At 43.9% G+C, this 20559-nt stretch overlaps 1 protein-coding gene across 4 annotated transcripts in view; it reads right to left on the bottom strand.

The window, feature by feature from the left end:
* Nucleotides 1–20559, bottom strand: part of LOC126992698 (uncharacterized) — a 94260-nt gene that overhangs the window by 23883 nt on the left and 49818 nt on the right. For all 4 annotated transcript variants that reach the window (XR_007746899.1, XM_050851512.1, XM_050851510.1 and 1 more), the window contains 2 exons: nucleotides 17629–17789; nucleotides 3701–3927 (listed from right to left, as the gene is read on the bottom strand). Coding sequence is in view for 3 of the 4 variants with exons in the window: in XM_050851510.1 (XP_050707467.1) it covers nucleotides 3701–3927; nucleotides 17629–17789 (388 nt within the window). In the remaining variant the exon portion in view is untranslated. The remainder of the gene's footprint in view (nucleotides 1–3700; nucleotides 3928–17628; nucleotides 17790–20559) is intronic.

Below are 20559 nucleotides of genomic sequence, written 5' to 3'. Positions count from 1 at the left end.
TTCTCGTTAAAAGCGTTACTTAATGGTGTCTGTTTGCGATGGCTGTGACTCAGAAACCGGAAAATACGACGTGCTGAGTGACTGAGTACGATAATTTGGTAACCCTGCTTGAAGACCTCTATCAAGGCCCTCCGTGGTTGTCTCTTTTCCAGCGTGACGAAGTTGTTGAGGGACTTGAAGACCTCTAACAAGGCCCTTCGTGGTTGTCTCTTTTCCAGCGTGACGAAGTTGTTGAGGGACTTGAAGACCTCTAACAAGGCCTTCGTGGTTGTCTCTTTTCCAGCGTGAAGGAGTTGTTGAGGGACTTGAAGACCTCCATCAAGGCCCTTCATGGTTGTCTCTTTTCCAGCGTGAAGGAGTTGTTGAGGAACTTGAAGACCTCCATCAAGGCCCTTCATGGTTGTCTCTTTTCCAGCGTGAAGGAGTTGTTGAGGAACTTGAAGACCTCTATCAAGGCCCTCCGTGGTTGTCTCTTTTCCAGCGTGACGAAGTTGTTGAGGAACTTGAAGACCTCTATCAAGGCCCTCCGTGGTTGTCTCTTTTCCAGCGTGACGAAGTTGTTGAGGAACTTGAAGACCTCTATCAAGGCCCTTCGTGGTTGTCTCTTTTCCAGCGTGAAGGAGTTGTTGAGGGACTTGAAGACCTCTATCAAGGCCCTTCATGGTTGTCTCTTTTCCAGCGTGAAGGAGTTGTTGAGGGACTTGAAGACCTCTATCAAGGCCCTTCGTGGTTGTCTCTTTTCCAGCGTGAAGGAGTTGTTGAGGAACTTGAAGACCTCTATCAAGGCCCTTCGTGGTTGTCTCTTTTCCAGCGTGAAGGAGTTGTTGAGGAACTTGAAGACCTCTATCAAGGCCCTCCGTGGTTGTCTCTTTTCCAGCGTGAAGGAGTTGTTGAGGGACTTGAAGACCTCTATCAAGGCCCTTCGTGGTTGTCTCTTTTCCAGCGTGAAGGAGTTGTTGAGGGACTTGAAGACCTCTATCAAGGCCCTTCATGGTTGTCTCTTTTCCAGTGTGAAGGAGTTGTTGAGGGACTTGAAGAAGAAGAAGAAGAAGAAGAAGAAGAAGAAGAAGAAGAAGAAGAAGAAGAAGAAGAAGAAGAAGAAGAAGAAGAAGAAGAAGAAGAAGAAGAAGAAGAAGAAGAAGAAGAAGAAGAAGAAGAAGAAGAAGAAGAAGAAGAAGAAGAAGAAGAAGAAGAAGAAGAAGAAGAAGAGAAGAAGAAGAAGAAGAAGAAGAAGAAGAAGAAGAAGAAGAAGAAGAAGAAGAAGAAGAAGAAGAAGAAGAAGAAGAAGAAGAAGAAGAAGAAGAAGAAGAAGAAGAAGAAGAAGAAGAAGAAGAAGAAGAAGAAGAAGAAGAAGAAGAAGAAGAAGAAGAAGAAGAAGAAGAAGAAGAAGAAGAAGAAGAAGAAGAAGAAGAAAAAGAAGAAGAAGAAGAAGAAGAAGAAGAGAATGAAGAAGAAGAAGAAGAAGAAGAAGAAGAAGAAGAAGAAGAAGAAGAAGAAGAAGAAGAAGAAGAAGAAGAAGAAGAAGAAGAAGAAGAAGAAGAAGAAGAAGAAGAAGAAGAAGAAGAAGAAGAAGAAGAAGAAGAAGAAGAAGAAGAAGAAGAAGAAGAAGAAGAAGAAGAAGAAGAAGAAGAAGAAGAAGAAGAAGAAGAAGAAGAAGAAGAAGAAGAAGAAGAAGAAGAAGAAGAAGAAGAAGAAGAAGAAGAAGAAGAAGAAGAAGAAGAAGAAGAAGAAGAAGAAGAAGAAATAGAAGAAGAAGAAGAAGAAGAAGAAATAGAAGAAGAAGAAGAAGAAGAAGAAAAACAAGAAGAAGAAGAAGAATAATAGGAAGAACAAGAAGAAGAAAGAAGAATAGAAGAAGAAGAAGAAGAAGAAAAAGTAGAAAGAGAAGAAGAAGAAGAAGAAGAAGAATTGAAGAAGAAGAAGAAGAAGAAAAGAAGAAGAAGAAGAAGAAGAAGAAGAAGAAGAAGAAGAAGAAGAAGAAGAAGAAGAAGAAGAAGAAGAAGAAGAAGAAGAAGAAGAAGAAGAAGAAGAAGAAGAAGAAGAAGAAGAAGAAGAAGAAGAAGAAGAAGAAGAAGAAGAAGAAGAAGAAGAAGAAGAAGAAGAAGAAGAAGAAGAAGAAGAAGAAGAAGAAGAAGAAGAAGAAGAAGAAGAAGAAGAAGAAGAAGAAGAAGAAGAAGAAGAAGAAGAAGAAGAAGAAGAAGAAGAAGAAGAAGAAGAAGAAGAAGAAGAAGAAGAAGAAGAAGAAGAAGAAGAAGAAGAAGAAGAAGAAGAAGAAGAAGAAGAAGAAGAAGAAGAAGAAGAAGAAGAAGAAGAAGAAGAAGAAGAAGAAGAAGAAGAAGTTGAAGAAGAAGAAGAAGAAGAAGAAGAATAAGAAGAAGAAGAAGAAGAAGAAGAAGAAGAAGAAGAAGAAGAAGAAGAAGAAGAAGAAGAAGAAGAAGAAGAAGAAGAAGAAGAAGAAGAAGAAGAAGAAGAAGAAGAAGAAGAAGAAGAAGAAGAAGAAGAAGAAGAAGAAGAAGAAGAATAAAAAGAAGAAGAAGAAGAAGAAGAAGAAGAAGAAGAAGAAGAAGAAGAAGAAGAAGAAGAAGAAGAAGAAGAAGAAGAAGAAGAAGAAGAAGAAGAAGAAGAAGAAGAAGAAGAAGAAGAAGAAGAAGAAGAAGAAGAAGAAGAAGAAGAAGAAGAAGAAGAAGAAGAAGAAGAAGAAGAAGAAGAAGAAGAAGAAGAAGAAGAAGAAGAAGAAGAAGAAGAAGAAGAAGAAGAAGAAGAAGAAGAAGAAGAAGAAGAAGAAGAAGAAGAAGAAGAAGAAGAAGAAGAAGAAGAAGAAGAAGAAGAAGAAGAAGAAGAAGAAGAAGAAGAAGAAGAAGAAGAAGAAGAAGAAGAAGAAGAAGAAGAAGAAGAAGAAGAAGAAGAAGAAGAAGAAGAAGAAGAAGAAGAAGAAGAAGAAGAAGAAGAAGAAGAAGAAGAAGAAGAAGAAGAAGAAGAAGAAGAAGAAGAAGAAGAAGAAGAAGAAGAAGAAGAAGAAGAAGAAGAAGAAGAAGAAGAAGAAGAAGAAGAAGAAGAAGAAGAAGAAGAAGAAGAAGAAGAAGAAGAAGAAGAAGAAGAAGAAGAAGAAGAAGAAGAAGAAGAAGAAGAAGAAGAAGAAGAAGAAGAAGAAGAAGAAGAAGAAGAAGAAGAAGAAGAAGAAGAAGAAGAAGAAGAAGAAGAAGAAGAAGAAGAAGAAGAAGAAGAAGAAGAAGAAGAAGAAGAAGAAGAAGAAGTGAGCAAGAATTAAGATTAAGAAGAAAATAAAAAAAAGAGGTAAGAAAAATTAGAAAAAAATAAATAGAGGTAGAAAAGAGGAAGAGGAAAAAGGAAGATGAAGAGGAAGAGGAAGAGGAGGAGGAGGAGGAGGAGGAGGAGGAGAAAACGAAGGTGATGGTTGACAACGATGATCATGAAAAGAACAACAATCTATATTACTACTACTACTACTACTACTACTACTACTACTACTACTACTACTACTACTACTACTACTACTATTACTACTACTACTACTACTACTAATACTACTACTACTACTACTACTACTACTATTACTATTACTATTACTACTACTACTACTACTACTACTACTACTACTACTACTACTACTACTACTACTACTACTACTACTACTACTACTACTACTACTACTACTACTACTATTACTACTACTACTCACCTCGTTTAGCGTGAAGCACAGGAACCCGTACAGCTGACACATGACATCCCCGAAGAACCACCCGCCGTAGAAGGAACTGAGGGTGCTGTAGGGGTAGCCGGTGAGCGAGATAGCCAGGTCACAGCAGGCGGCGTTCAGGAGCAGCACCGTCTGGCCATCCCGTAGAGCCTTGAGTCTCCGCTTCAGCACCGCCACGAAGAGACAGTTGCCGATGGTGGACGTGAAGCCTGAGCCGCGGGAAAGACAGAGGTTAGATAAGGTAAGTTAGGTTAGGTTAAGGCAGTCTGGTCATCTCTTAACGCCTTCCTCCGCTTGAAAGTACAGAGACGCGGGAAAGACGGAGGTTAGATAAGGTAAGTTAGGTTAGGTTAAGGCAGTCTGGTCATCTCTTAACGCCTTCCTCCGCTTGAAAGTACAGAGACGCGAAAAGACAGGGAAGGAAGGTTAGATAAGGTAAGTTAGGTTACGTTAAGGCAGCCTGGTGTCTCTTAGCGCCTTCCTCCGCTTGAAAGTACAGAGACGCGAAAAGACGGGGAAGGAAGGTTAGATAAGTTAGGTTAGGTTAAGGCAGTCTGGTCATCTCTTAACGCCTTCCTCCGCTTGAAAGTACAGAGACGCGAAAAGACAGGGAAGGAAGGTTAGATAAGTTAGGTTAGGTTAAGGCAGTCTGGTGTCTCTTAACGCCGTCCTCCGCTTGAAAGTACAGAGATTTACATAGATTTACATAGAAAATCAGACCACACAGACCCCATGGTCCAGACTTGGTGGTCTGTCCTTAAACCTAAGTGATTTTACATTAATCAGAAGACTCCAAAACGTTGCATTTCTACTCTAGTTGATATTAAGTTGAAGGAAGTGACGGTCGAGCTTATTTTTGAAGGAGTCAATCGTGTTACACTGGACCACTGACGGTGGAAGCTTATTCCATTCTCGCACTACAACGTTGGTGACGAACAAATTGGTGCAGTCTGCATTTACTTGTTCACATCTGAGTTTTACGCCATTGTTCCTCGTGCGCAAAGTGTCATCTATCATAAACAATGTTGATCTGTCTACATTCGTGAAACCATTAAGTATTTTAAAACATTCGATCAGTTTTCCTCGAGGCGACGTTTTCAAGAGAGAACATGTTATGGGTAGAAAGCCTTCTTCGTAGGATTTGTTGCGCAAGGAAGGATCATTTTCGTTGCCCGACGCTGAACACCTTCTAATTTAGCAATATCCTTTGCATGGTGGGGAGACCAAAACTGTACCGCATATTCCAAGTGGGGTCTGACTAAACTGTTGTAGAGCGGGAGTATTACATCTTTATTCTTGAATACAAAGTTTCTTTTAATGAAGCCCAACATTCTGTTCGCTTTATTTGCTGCATCGATGCATTGCTGTGAGAATTTGAGGTTTGACGCGATTTTGACCCCCAAGTCTTTGACGCATTGAACGCTTTTTAGTTTAACGCCGCGCATTTCGTATTCGAACTTCTTATTACTCGTTCCAACTTGAAGGACCTGGCACTTGTTCACGTTAAAGGGCATCTCCATCTATCCGACCAAGTTGAAATTTTGTGCAAATCCTCTTGAGGCTTTGGCTTGTCTTCGTCAGTGAGAACCGAGTTGCCAATCTTTGTGTCGTCTGCAAATTTACTAATGCGGTTATTGAGTCCAACATCCACGTCGTTGATGTAAATAATGAAGAGCACTGGCCAAGGACCGAGTTCTGAGGGACGCCACTAGTGACAGGCGCCCACTCTGAGTTAAATCCGTCGATCACTACTCTTGTTGTCTGTTGCTCAACCAATTCGCGATCCATTGGTTTACTTGACCGTCAATACCTATTTGCTTTAATTTGTAAAGTAATTTATGATGCGGGACTTTATCAAACGCTTTCTGGAAATCAAGATAGACTACGTCCAGTGATTTGGTTACGTCATAAACAGTGAAGAGGTCGTTATAAAAGGTTAATAGGTTCGATAGGCAGGATCTTTTGTTTCGGAAGCCATGTTGTGAGTCCCCAATCAATGAGTGGCTTTCAAGGTAATTCACAATTTTGTCTCTAATTATGCCCTCAAGTAGCTTACCTACAACCGAAGTTAGACTAATGGGCCTGTAATTACCTGGTACTTTTTTGTCTCCTTTCTTGAAAATCGGTGTCACGTTAGCCATTTTCCAATCTGAAGGGACGATGCCTTGTCGCAAGGACATATTGAATACGGTTGTGAGGGAGGAGAGTATTTCGCTCTTTGTTTCTTTCAGCAGAGTTGGATATACTTTGTCAGGTCCAGGACTTTTATTTGTTTTATGAATGGAGAGCTTTAAGGACTTCATCGGTTGTTATTTCAAAATTAGGCAATGCATGCTCGAGATTTACAATAGTACTGGTGTTGGTGGTAGCGAGAGGAAGACTGTTAGTATTAAACACCGAGGAAAAGTAATTGTTTAAGAGGTTTGCAATGTGTTGGCTGTCAGTCACTAGTGCACCGTCGCTGTTTGTTAAAGGTCCAATACCACTTTTGATCGCCTTTCTGTTGTTTATGTAACTGAAGAAAGATTTCGGATTATTTTACAGTTGGCTGCAATATTTTCTTCGTATCTACGCTTTGCCTGACCTACTAGTCTTTTTACTCGTCGCCTGGCATCATTATAAAGTCTAATGTTTTCGGGCGTGCTTTGTTCTTCTTTAACCTGTAAAACAATTTTCTCTCATTGACTGATTGTTTAATTTCGCTATTAAACCACGGTGGGCTTTATTAGTGTTAATTCGCTTCTCGCACAAGGGGACGAATGTGTTCTGCTGAGTGAGTAAGTGATTTTAAGGCTTAGCCAGGCTTCCTCTACGTTGCCGTCATCTGATAGTTGTATTTCGTTAGTTTTTGTCGGATTTCTACGAAGTTAGCTCTTTGAAATTGGGCACCTTTACTTTATTTTCAGTCACTGATGATTGAGCTTTAATGTCGACGCGCACTAATTTATGATCGCAAGAACTGAGGTGTTCTCCTACCGTGACACTACTGACTAGGTTATCTTGGGTTGTTATAACAAGGTCGAGTATATTATTTTGTCGAGTTGGCTCAGAAACCATTTGGCTTAGATAATTTTCTTCAGAAATTGATCATTCTATGTGACTCGCCTTCTGTACCTGACAGTGTCGCCCAGTCGATATGGGGGAGGTTAAAGTCTCCTAATATCAGTGAGTCGCTGTTATTAAGTGACTGCCTTAAGACGCTGTACATTTCAAGGTCGTCATCGAGTGATTGCCCGGAGGTCTGTAGGTGACAGATATATTTAAGTTGACTTTTGCAATGTTTACTCGTACGCACAAATGTTCAACGTTACTGTTTCGGTGTTTTGTCAGTGGGTTGCAAATAGCTTTTTGACATAAAGGGCGACGCCACCGCCTCTACGGTTTACACGATCTTTGTTGAAGAGTCTGTAGCCATCTATGTTGTATTCGGAACTTAAATCAATATTTGTGGTGTCGATAAATGTTTCGGTTATAGCAATTATGTCAAAATTTTCTGTTAAAGCAAGACATCTCAGTTCATCAAATTTGTTTCTTAGGCTACGCGCATTGAAACTAAGGATTTTTAAGTTATCTAGAGGCTTGGTAATAGAGGTGGTGGTACTTGCGGGATCACGGTTACGGGTTTGTTGTGATGCACGGCGTCTATTTACACGGGCGGGGTGGAGGGACGTGGCCGTGACTCGTTTTTTGTTCGGATGACACGCACTGCTTCGTTGAGGAGCCTTCCGAGTCTGGCTGCCCCGATGGGAGAAAGACGGAGATGCGGGAAAGACGGAGGTTAGATAAGGTAAGTTAGGTTAGGTTAAGGCAGTCTGGTGTCTCTTAGCGCCTTCCTCCGCTTGAAAGTACAGAGACGCGAAAAGACAGGGAAGGAAGGTTAGATAAGTTAGGTTAAGGCAGTCTGAAATCTCAGGTTTTAAAGGCCCCTCCGCTTGAAAGTACGGAGACGCGGGAAGACGGGAAGGAAGGTTAGATAAGGTAGGTTAGGTTAAGGCAGTCTGGTCATCTCTTAACGCCTTCCTCCGCTTGAAAGTGCAGAGACGCGAAAAGACAGGGAAGGAAGGTTAGATAAGTTAGGTTAGGTTAAGGCAGTCTGGTGTCTCTTAGCGTCTTCCTCCGCTTGAAAGTACAGAGACGCGAAAAGACGGGGAAGGAAGGTTAGATAAGATAAGTTAGGTTAGGTTAAGGCAATCTGGTCATCTCTTAACGCCTTCCTCCGCTTGAAAGTACAGAGACGCGAAAAGACGGGGAAGGAAGGTTAGATAAGGTAAGTTAGGTTAGGTTAAGGCAGTCTGGTGTCTCTTAACGCCTTCCTCCGCTTGAAAGTACAGAGACGCGAAAAGACAGGGAAGGAAGGTTAGATAAGTTATGTTAGGTTAAGGCAGTCTGGTGTCTCTTAGCGCCATCCTCCGCTTGAAAGTACAGAGACGCGAAAAGACGGGGAAGGAAGGTTAGATAAGTTAGGTTAAGGCAGTCTGGTGTCTCTTAACGCCTTCCTCCGCTTGAAAGTACAGAGACGCGAAAAGACAGGGAAGGAAGGTTGATGTTAGGTTAAGGCAGTCTGGTGTCTTAACGCCTTCCTCCGCTTGAAAGTACAGAGACGCGAAAAGACAGGGAAGGAAGGTTAGATAAGTTAGGTTAGGTTAAGGCAGTCTGGTCATCGATCTCTTAACGCCTTCCTCCGCTTGAAAGTACAGAGACGCGAAAAGACGGGGAAGGAAGGTTAGATAAGGTAAGTTAGGTTACGTTAAGGCAGTCTGGTGTCTCTTAACGCCTTCCTCCGCTTGAAAGTACAGAGACGCGGGAAGACAGGGAAGGAAGGTTAGATAAGTTAGGTTAGGTTAGGTTAAGGCAGTCTGGTGTCTCTTAGCGCCTTCCTCCGCTTGAAAGTACAGAGACGCGGGAAGACAGGGAAGGAAGGTTAGATAAGGTAAGTTAGGTTAGGTTAAGGCAGTCTGGTCATCTCTTAGCGCCTTCCTCCGCTTGAAAGTACAGAGACGCGGGAAGACGGGGAAGGAAAGTTAGATAAGTTAGGTTAGGTTAAGGCAGTCTGGTCATCTCTTAGCGCCTTCCTCCGCTTGAAAGTACAGAGACGCGAAAAGACAGGGAAGGAAGGTTAGATAAGTTAAGTTAGGTTAGGTTAAGGCAGCCTGGTCATCTCTTAGCGCCTTCCTCCGCTTGAAAGTACAGTTCGTGATGGTGGACGTGAAGGCTGAGACGCGGGAAAGACTGGGAAATGAAGGTTAAGTATATATATTAGGTGAGGTAGATTGTCAGTGTTACGTTAATTAAGGGAGTCTAGTCATCCTTCAGCGCTTAGAGCCTTCGCTTGAGCAAGAAGAGAAAGAGAGAAGGAGGGCGAAGGATGGAGTTGGGAAGGAAAGAATGATATGGTAAGGGAAGGATGAATGAAGGAGTGAGTGAGGAAGGGAGAGGATTAAGGAGTAAGGAAAGAAGGGAGTGAAGGAAGGGAAGAAGGGAGATGAATGAGGAAGGGAGAGAATGAAGGAGGAAGGAAAGAAGAAGGGAGAGAAGGAAGGGAAGAAGGGAGAGAATGAAGGAGGAAGGAAAGAAGAAGGGAGTGAAGGAAGAAGGGATGAGAATGGAAGAGAAGAATGAAGGAGGAAGGAAAGAAGGAGCGAAGGAAGGAAGAAGGGAGATGAATGAGGAAGGGAGAGAATGAAGGAGGAAGGAAAGAAGAAGGGAGAGAAGGAAGGGAAGAAGGGAGATGAATGAGGAAGGAAGAGAATGAAGGAGGAAAAGAAGAAGGGAGGAAGGAAGGAAGAAGGAGATGAATGAGGAAGGAAGAGAATGAAGGAAGGAAAGAAGAAGGGGGGGAAGGAAGGGAAGAAGGGAGATGAATGAGGAAGGGAGAGAATGAAGGAGGAAGGAAAGAAGAAGGGAGTGAAGGAAGGGAAGAAGGGAGATGAATGAGGAAGGGAGAGAATGAAGGAGGAAGGAAAGAAGAAGGGAGAGAAGGAAGGGAAGAAGGGAGATGAATGAGGAAGGGAGAGAATGAAGGAGGAAGGAAAGAAGAAGGGAGAGAAGGAAGGGAAGAAGGGAGATGAATGAGGAAGGGAGAGAATGAAGGAGGAAGGAAAGAAGAAGGGAGTGAAGGAAGGGAAGAAGGGAGATGAATGAGGAAGGGAGAGAATGAAGGAGGAAGGAAAGAAGAAGGGAGATGAATGAGGAAGGGAAGAAGGGAGATGAATGAGGAAGGAAGAGAATGAATGAGGAAGGAAAGAAGAAGGGAGTGAAGGAAGGGAAGAAGGGAGATGAATGAGGAAGGGAGAGGATCAAGGAGTAAGGAAAGAAGAAGGGAGAGAAGGAAGGGAAGAAGGGAGACGAATGAGGAAGGGAGAGGATCAAGGAGTAAGGAAATGAGAAGGGAGAGAAGGAAGGGAAGAAGGGAGATGAATGAGGAAGGAAGAGAATGAAGGAGTAAGGAAAGAAGGGAGTGAATGAAGGGAAGAAGGGAGTGTAAAAGGGAGATGAATGATGAAGGGAGAGAATGAAGGAGTAAGGAAAGAAGAAGGGAGAGAAGGAAGGGAAGAAGGGAGATGAATGATGAAGGGAGAGAATGAAGGAGTAAGGAAAGAAGAAGGGAGAGAAGGAAGGGAAGAAGGGAGATGAATGAGGAAGGGAGAGAATGAAGGAGGAAGGAAAGAAGAAGGGAGAGAAGGAAGGGAAGAAGGGAGATGAATGAGGAAGGGAGAGAATGAAGGAGGAAGGAAAGAAGAAGGGAGTGAAGGAAGGGAAGAAGGGAGATGAATGAGGAAGGGAGAGAATGAAGGAGGAAGGAAAGAAGAAGGGAAGAAGGGAGATGAATGAGGAAGGGAGAGAATGAAGGAGGAAGGAAAGAAGAAGGGAGAGAAGGAAGGGAAGAAGGGAGATGAATGAGGAAGGGAGAGAATGAAGGAGGAAGGAAAGAAGAAGGGAGTGAAGGAAGGGAAGAAGGGAGATGAATGAGGAAGGGAGAGAATGAATGAGGAAGGAAAGAAGAAGGGAGAGAAGGAAGGGAAGAAGGGAGATGAATTAGGGGGGAGAGAATGAAGGAGGAAGGGAAGAAGAAGGAGAAGGAAGAAGGGAGAAGATGAATGAGGAAGGGAGAGAATGAGGAAGGAAAGAAGAAGGGAGAGAAGGAAGGGAAGAAGGGAGATGAATGAGGAAGGGAGAGAATGAATGAGGAAGGAAAGAAGAAGGGAGAGAAGGAAGGGAAGAAGGGAGATGAATGATGAAGGAAGAGAATGAAGGAGGAAGGAAAGAAGAAGGGAGAGAAGGAAGGGAAGAAGGGAGAGAATGAAGGAGTGAGGAAAGAAGAAGGGAGAGAAGGAAGGGAAGAAGGGAGTGTAAAAGGGAGATGAATGAGGAAGGGAGAGAATGAAGGAGGAAGGAATGAAAGAGTGTGGGAAGGAATGAGAGAAAGAAAAAGGGAGAGGAAGGGAATTGTGAAGAAGGAAAAAAATAGGAAGGAAAGGAAAGGGAGGATAGAAGAAGATGGGGAGACAGAGGCAGGGAGTGGATGGGCGGAGGCAGAGCAGAAAGGTAACCACGGTGTAGACGCGATATTTTTCCTTAGCCTGGGAGAAGCGACATCAAACGGCCCCAAGACCTTACAATTCTCCCTCGGCGAATATATCAAAGAGGAGGAAGTGGCGGACGAGTTTGTTTTTAATTAGGCGCGTCAGTCGTGTTGCCCTGAGCCACTGAGGGATAAGGTAAGGAAAAGTAGGGGGTACACGCCATAGCTGCGCGTGGCCACTGTGCTCATCTCCGTCGCATTGGCCCTTGAGCTTGTGGTGGGGAGAACACAGCACCCAGGGACGCAGGAAGAAGTTGGAAAGTTTTGTTTAATGGGCGCAACATCTGTGGTCATATGCCGGAGAGAGACAGAAGGGGAAGGAATTATAGGAGAAGGGAAAGTTTTGTTTAGTGGGCGCAACATCTGTGGTCATATGCCGGAGAGAGACAGAAGGGGAAGGAATTATAGTAGGGAAAGTTTTGTTTAGTGGGCGCAACATCTGTGGTCATATGCCGGAGAGAGACAGAAGGGGAAGGAATTATAGGAGAAGGGAAAGTTTTGTTTAGTGGGCGCAACATCTGTGGTCATATGCCGGAGAGAGACAGAAGGGGAAGGAATTATAGGAGAAGGGAAAGTTTTGTTTAGTGGGCGCAACATCTGTGGTCATATGCCGGAGAGACAGAAGGGAAGGAATTATAGGAGAAGGAAAGTTTTGTTTAGTGGGCGCAACATCTGTGGTCATATGCCGGAGAGACAGAAGGGAAGGAATTATAGGAGAAGGGAAAGTTTCGTTTAGTTTATGCGCAACATCTGTGGTCATATGCCGGAGAGAGACAGAAGGGGAAGGAATTATAGGAGAAGGGAAAGTTTTGTTTAGTGGGCGCAACATCTGTGGTCATATGCCGGAGAGACAGAAGGGGAAGGAATTATAGGAGAAGGGAAAGTTTCGTTTAGTCGGCGCAACGTCTGTGGTCATATGCCGGAGAGACAGAAGGGGAAGGAATTATCGGAGAAGGGAAAGTTTCGTTTAGTCGGCGCAACATCTGTGGTCATATGCCGGAGAGAGACAGGAGGGGAAGGAATTATCGGAGAAGGGAAAGTTTCGTTTAGTCGGCGCAACATCTGTGGTCATATGCCGGAGAGACAGAAGGGGAAGGAATTATCGGAGAAGGGAAAGTTTCGTTTAGTCGGCGCAACATCTGTGGTCATATGCCGGAGAGAGACAGAAGGGGAAGGAATTATCGAGAAGGAAAGTTTCGTTTAGTCGGCGCAACTTCTGTGGTCATATGCCGGAGAGACAGAAGGGGAAGGAATTATCGGAGAAGGGAAAGTTTCGTTTAGTCGGCGCAACATCTGTGGTCATATGCCGGAGAGAGACAGAAGGGGAAGGAATTATCGAAGAAGGGAAAGTTTCGTTTAGTCGGCGCAACATCTGTGGTCATATGCCGGAGAGAGACAGGAGGGGAAGGAATTATCGGAGAAGGGAAAGTTTCGTTTAGTCGGCGCAACGTCTGTGGTCATATGCCGGAGAGAGACAGAAGGGGAAGGAATTATAGGAGAAGGGAAAGTTTCGTTTAGTCGGCGCAACATCTGTGGTCATATGCCGGAGAGACAGAAGGGGAAGGAATTATAGGAGAAGGGAAAGTTTTGTTTAGTGGGCGCAACATCTGTGGTCATATGCCGGAGAGACAGAAGGGGAAGGAATTATAGGAGAAGGGAAAGTTTCGTTTAGTCGGCGCAACGTCTGTGGTCATATGCCGGAGAGAGACAGAAGGGGAAGGAATTATTATCGGAGAAGGGAAAGTTTCGTTTAGTCGGCGCAACATCTGTGGTCATATGCCGGAGAGAGACAGAAGGGGAAGGAATTATAGGAGAAGGGAAAGTTTCGTTTAGTCGGCGCAACATCTGTGGTCATATGCCGGAGAGAGACAGGAGGGGAAGGAATTATAGGAGAAGGGAAAGTTTTGTTTAGTGGGCGCAACATCTGTGGTCATATGCCGGAGAGAGACAGAAGGGGAATGAATTATCGGAGAAGGGAAAGTTTCGTTTAGTCGGCGCAACATCTGTGGTCATATGCCAGAGAGAGACAGAAGGGGAAGGAATTACAGGAGAAGGGAAAGTTTCGTTTAGTGGGCGCAACATCTGTGGTCATATGCCGGAGAGAGACAGAAGGGGAAGGAATTATCGGAGAAGGGAAAGTTTCGTTTAGTGGGCGCAACATCTGTGGTCATATGCCGGAGAGAGACAGAAGGGGAAGGAATTATAGGAGAAGGGAAAGTTTCGTTTAGTGGGCGCAACATCTGTGGTCATATGCCGGAGAAAGACAGGAGGGGAAGAAATTATAGGAGAAGGGAAAGTTTTGTTTAGTGGGCGCAACATCTGTGGTCATATGCCGGAGAAAGACAGGAGGGGAAGGAATTATAGGAGAAGGGAAAGTTTCGTTTAGTGGGCGCAACATCTGTGGTCATATGCCGGAGATAGACAGGAGGGGAAGGAATTAGAGGAGAAGGGAAAGTTTGGTTTAGTGGGCGCAACATCTGTGGTCATATGCCGTAGAGAGACAGAAGGGGAATGAATTATAGGAGAAGGGAAAGTTTCGTTTAGTCGGCGCAACATCTGTGGTCATACGCCGGAGAGAGACAGAAGAGGAAGGAATTATAGGAGAAGGGAAAGTTTCGTTTAGTCGGCGCAACATCTGTGGTCATATGCCGGAGAGACAGAAGGGGAAGGAATTATAGGAGAAGGGAAAGTTTTGTTTAGTGGGCGCAACATCTGTGGTCATATGCCGGAGAGAGACAGAAGGGGAAGGAATTATCGGAGAAGGGAAAGTTTCGTTTAGTCGGCGCAACATCTGTAGTCATATGCCGGAGAGAGACAGAAGGGGAAGGAATTATAGGAGAAGGGAAAGTTTTGTTTAGTCGGCGCAACATCTGTGGTCATATGCCGGAGAGACAGAAGGGGAAGGAATTATAGGAGAAGGGAAAGTTTGGTTTAGTCGGCGCAACATCTGTAGTCATATGCCGGAGAGAGACAGAAGGGGAAGGAATTATAGGAGAAGGGAACAGATCCCAGGAGACGGGACACAACCCCCGATTAATACCTGGTACCCATTCACTGCTGGGTGGACAGGGGCGTAGGGTATTGGAAAAGCTGCCCAGGAATCGAACCCGGGCTCTCTCGGTTGTGAGCCGAGTGTGCTAACCACTGCACCACGAAGCCCCCCCAGGAACGCAGGGCCAGTGTGACATCCGAGTTACCACAGTTTACCGTCTCCAGGTTTCCCCAGGCACACATTTGTTCACCAGCCCGAAAGAGAGGATTAGAAGCTGAGTGAGCTGCACGCCGACTGCCCGGGCCTGGATTCGAACTCGGGCACACTGATTCGTAGGTAGGCACGCTAACCACTAGACCACGGAGGCGGATATCAACTAAGAGCGGGAGCTTAATTTCATTCTCGCTGAAAAAATAATTTGATGCAGTGTGAATTTCATTGCCATTATTTCTCTTTCGAACCGTGCCGTCGATTATATATTATGAACAATTGGGGTTTGTCCACATTCGTAAAACCACTGAGTATTTTGAAACATTTGGTCAGTTTTTATCGGAGGCGACGTTTCTCAAAAAAGAATATGTGTTAAGAGACTCTACGTTGAACACCTTCTAATTTACCTATGTCCTTCGCATGGCGGAGAGACCAAAACTGCACCGCATATTCCGAGTGGGGTCTGACTAAAATATTGTACAGTGGAAGAATTACGTCTTTATTCTTGGATGTAAAGTTTTAGTTAATGAAGCCCAGCACTCTGTTCGCTTTACTTGTGTCGATGCAGTGCTGTGAGAACTTGAGGTTTTACGCAATTTTGACACCCAAGTCCTTGACACACTGAACGCTTTTGAGCTTCACGCCACGCATTTAGGAATTGTTAAAGTTCCAATTTTTTGTTGCAACTTGATGAACCTGGCTTGAGAGAGAGAGAGAGAGAGAGAGAGAGAGAGAGAGAGAGAGAGAGAGAGAGAGAGAGAGAGAGAGAGAGAGAGAGAGAGAGAGAGAGAGAGAGAGAGAGAGAGAGAGAGAGAGAGAGAGAGAACATAAGAACATAAGAACGCAGGAGTCTGCAAGAGGCCGGTAGGCCTGTACGAGGCAGCTCTTTTGACCCTAAGCTCCCGTGTATCTAACCCCACCTAATATCGCTGTCCATGAATTTATCTAGTCTATTTTTGAATGTGACAATTGTATTGGCACTCACCACATGACTGCTAAGCCTATTCCACTCATCCACTACCCTGTTAGTAAACCAATTTTTGCCTATGTCCCTGTTGAATCTGAATTTATCCAGTTTAAACCCGTTACTTCGTGTCCTACCCGGTCCTCTTACCAACAAAACCTTATGAATGTCTCCCTATTTAAGCCCCTTCATCCATTTATAAACCTCGATCATGTCTCCACGCACCCTTCGCCTTTCTAGAGAATGCAAGTTTAACTGTTTGAGTCTTTCCTCGTATGGCAAGTTTCTCAACCCCTGAATCATCTTAGTCATCCTCCTCTGCACCGATTCTAACATTTTGATATCCATTCTATAGTAGGGTGACCAGAACTGAACCGCATAGTCAAGATGAGGTCTAACTAATGCTAAATATAATTTGAGGAAGACTTCGGGAAGAGAGAGAGAGAGAGAGAGAGAGAGAGAGAGAGAGAGAGAGAGAGAGAGAGAGAGAGAGAGAGAGAGAGAGAGAGAGAGAGAGAGAGAGAGAGAGAGAGAGAGAGAGAGAGAGAGAGAATTCTGTTATGCAAATTACCACTAAACTGATTCGCATGAACTGAAACTGAATACATTTACTACTACAACTACTACTACTACTACTACTACTACTACTACTACTACTACTGCTACTATTACTACTACTAGGGGAGAAGGTGGTATTATGAACCAGGCCATATCTCACACACTACGCGCTGCCGTCTATTGGTGAGTGAGTTCAAACATGACACTGGTTCCTCACAGGCCACCAAAGTCCTTCTTCAGTCATTGGCTCGAGGTGCGTCGCTCTGAGGGGTAATTATTTAATTCTTGCTCAGTGAAACTTTTTTTTAGTTAAGATTCAAAACCTGTGTTCCTATATAAATTAATAAATATGGACTCTGATATATAGTGTGTTGATTAGTTTAGAATGTCTGCTAACTAATTATGAATATGTCGTGGGGTGGTAATATGGACCAGCATGTTCCATATTACCACCACTCAAAATCTCCAAGGTCTACCTCCCCACACATCATGTCTCCAGTTCCTGAGGCTAATAAGGTGTCAAATAGAAGTCACAAGGCTTTGCAATCATCTCTCTTGAATTCCTCTCCATACAAGGAGGCTTTAATAAGGACCTCATATGAAAAAACTATCACACACTCCAAATAAGAACTACGGGTCAGTGTGTGGCGTGCCGGGGACGGGCTCATGTCTTGTGTAGCATAGAGGCTGTGGAACTGATTTTTTCATTTGTGACTTGTTTTTAACCCGGTAGCAGCGGGGATCATGTTTCTTAAAGGTCCCTCTAAGCGAGAAAAATTGAGAAAAAAATCATCACTCACACAAACCATTTCATAATATATATCAAAGCATTTCTGATCAGTTCATGCATCATCTATTTTTTTGGGTTTATATTATGGCACAAATTTGGCCCGTCGCTGCTACACGATAAAGCCACAAATTTGTCCCGTCACTGCTATACGGTAAAGCCACAAATTTGGCCCGTCGCTGCTACACGGTAAAGCCACAAATTTGGCCCGTCGCTGCTACACGGTAAAGCCACAAATTTGGCCCGTCGCTGCTACACGGTAAAGCCACAAATTTGGCCCGTCACTGCTACACGGTAAAGCCACAAATTTGGCCCGTCGCTGCTACACGGTAAAGCCACAAATTTGGCCCGTCACTGCTACACGGTAAAGCCACAAATTTGGCCCGTCGCTGCTACACGGTAAAGCCACAAATTTGGCCCGTCGCTGCTACCGGGTTAAACTTCCCTTTTCACTGTAAAAGTTTTATTTATGCGTTCACAAAAAGGGATATATTATTTTGTTATTTTCTAAATTGTTTCATATTACCACCCCACATTCCACAACCCACTTTTTTTATTTTCTTGAATAAAAAGCTGTTGCATTTGAATGATTTAGTTTTTCTCACTATAACTCTGAATGTGCTAAGAGGATAAAATTTGACAAAACTTATGACGGTTGTTGAAGCAATTTTTCCCTTTAAAATCGGTGTGTTTGCCTGAAATAAAAGAGTGGTCCATGTTACCACCTCCTACTACTACTACTACTACTACTACTACTACTATTACTACTACTACTACTACTACTACTACTACTACTATTACTACCACTATTACTCACCTACAACCAGTAAGTAGATGCCAATAACCAGTAGATTCTCCCTCGATATTGGTGGTTGTTGGTACCAGGCGGCGATGGTGGTGGTCGTGATGGTGGTGGTGGTGATGGTGGTAGTGGTGGTGGTGGAGGTGGTGTTGGTTGCGGGGTCACCCATCTTGCGGCTGTGGGGGAAATGGTGGTAGTGATGGTGGTGGTGGTGGTGGTGGTGGTGGTGGTGGTGATGGTGGTGGTGGTGATGGTGGTGGTGGTGATAGTTTATAGTAGCAGTGGTAGTAATAGTAATAGTAATAATAATAATAATAATAATAATAATAATAATAATAATAATAATAATAATAATAATAATAATAATAATAAGAAGAAGAAGAAGGAGAAGAAGAAGAACAACAACAACAACAACAACAATAATAATAATAATAATAATAATAATAATAATAATAATAATAATAATAATAATAATAATAATAATAATAATAATAATAATAATAATAATAATAATAATAATAATAATAATAATAATAATAATAATAATAATAATAATAATAATAATAATAATAATAATAATAATAATAATAATAATAATAATAATAATAATAATAATAATAATAATAATAATAATAATAATAATAATAATAATAATAATAATAATAATAATAATAATAAGAAGAAGAAGAAGAAGAAGAAGAAGAAGAAGAAGAAGAACAACAACAACAACAACAACAACAACAACAACAACAACAACAACAACAACAACAACAACAACAACAACAACAACAACAACAACAACAATAATAATAATAATAATAATAATAATAATAATAATAATAATAATAATAATAATAAAAAGTAGTAATCCCTTCCCCTCCCCCCACACACAGCCTCCACCCTTCACCACCACCGCCACCACCTTGTATCGCCACTATCACCACGAGGATGCTATCACCACTGGTCTTTAGCCTCAGTAAGGCTCCCCCGGCCTTATATACCCTGCGTCTCGCGTCTCCCCTCGGACCACTGCGCATGCGTGATGAGAGACACCCCCTGATTGGCTCCGTCGCTCCTCGCTCTGGTGACGTCCCGCCCATTGTGTACATAAGCCTAACCATCCTGCGGTGTACGTCTTTTTTTTAGCTTATTTTTTTTTTTTTAAGAGTATTGTTGAGTTGTTGATGCACGTTTTGATGTTTTAGTTTTTTGAGGGTTGGAGGGACACGCACGTCATTATTGTTGTTGTTGTTGTTGTTGTTATTATTATTATCATCAAGACTAATAGAGCTCTCTTGAGAAACAAGGAGAGGTATGTCAGGGGTCTCGCTGAGGATGTCGAGGGCCATCTCAATGCGAATGACCTCCGACCTGCTTACCGAGCCCTGAAGAGCCTCCACTCCGAGTCTCCATCTCTGGTGAGCGCTATCCGAACAGCTGGTGGCTGCCTCGTGTCGGACATGGGTGGGCAGAGGACTCGTTGGGCTGAGTACTTTGAGCAGTTTTACACAGCGGACCCTCCGAGTGGGCAGGTTCCAGTTGCTGGGTTGCAGGTTGCCCCATCGATTTTCAACACTTGTATGGACTGGGTACTAGGCAGAGTTGTGGACCAGAGTCATCGTGGAGTATCTGTTGGCAATCCCAGGGTCACCGACCTTGCTTTTGCCGATAATGCAATAATCCTTGCGGAGTCAGGTTCAGGTGATGGCTCTCGAGGCACTGCACGAGGAGGCGAAATCCTTGGGACTTCAGGTCAGGACCAAGGTATAGGTATTTGGAGGCTTGCTAGATGAAACAGTACAGTCTGTTCATGCGTGTGGCAAGGTCATTGAAATCTTGGAAAGCTTTATATACTTTGGTAGCGTAGTTCACAACAACGGTGGGTCTCGCCAGGAGGTCTTACGGCGGCCTGGCCCACGGTGTTATGGACTCGCTCAGCACGAGTATATGGCGTTGTCGATACCTGTGCAGGACAAAGATCCGGATCTTCAAGTCCCTTGTGCTCCCTGTCTTACTCTGTGGCTGTGAGACATGGACACTAAACAGGGACTTGGAGAGGCGGATTGATGCCACAGGTAATAAGTGTCCACGCAGAATCATGGGATATCGCTGGAATGACTTCGTGTCAAACCGGCGACTACTCCGTGAGGCTGATTCGAGGCCTTGTGCCTGCATAGTCTGCCAACGCCAACTACGGGTATACGGGGACGTGGCACGCTGCCCAGAAGTCGACCCTGCCCGCCCGGGTGTTGCTGTGAGAGACAGCCCCGAGTGGGGGAAGCCGAGGAGACGCTCACAGAGTTCGTGCCCTGAGCAAGTCGATAGATCCTGCCAGGAAGTACTTGGGATGGGAAGGGGCCTGCGTGGAGACTCGCCCGGAAAAGACCACGGGTTTGGCGTCGTAGAGTGGGCGAGGCTACGCCCCCCAACGTATGCCAACAGCGATTGACTGATTCACTTTTTCCTCCGTAACATTTTCTCTTTCCTTTAGAGTTTTTTTTGTCATAAGTTCCTTTCATGGGCTTTTTTTACTTCCCGTCGCACCATTTTCTTCACGTACTCTCTCTCCTCCTTTATATTTTCTCATACTCGCAAACAGTTTCCCGTGCGTAAGACCTTTCCCTCTCCGCCGTCCGGCCGCCACTCGACCGTTCATCCCGCACAGGTGAATGACTCGTTAGGGGATCAAGAGTATTGTGGGTGCAGGAGCCTATAGGGCGTCTTTGTCGCTTCGATTTACTTCCTACCCACGGCTGAGGAGGTTTGAAGCGGAGGGGCGGAGGGATGCTGAATGGAATGACCTTCAGTGCTGCTGGAATGAGGGAATGGTGCTGGTTTGGGGGTGGAATGAGTGGAAATGGTAGACAAATGGAATGACTGGTGGAATGAAGAGAGAGAGAAATGGTGGAGTTTGATGTGGAATGAGTGGAAATGGTGGACATATGG

The sequence above is a fragment of the Eriocheir sinensis genome, unplaced genomic scaffold (genome assembly GCF_024679095.1).
Source record: "Eriocheir sinensis breed Jianghai 21 unplaced genomic scaffold, ASM2467909v1 Scaffold5, whole genome shotgun sequence".
In the NCBI taxonomy this organism is placed as follows: Eukaryota; Metazoa; Arthropoda; class Malacostraca; order Decapoda; family Varunidae; genus Eriocheir; species Eriocheir sinensis.
Note: the sequence above shows the minus strand (reverse complement) of the source record. Positions and strands in the feature narration are given on the sequence as shown.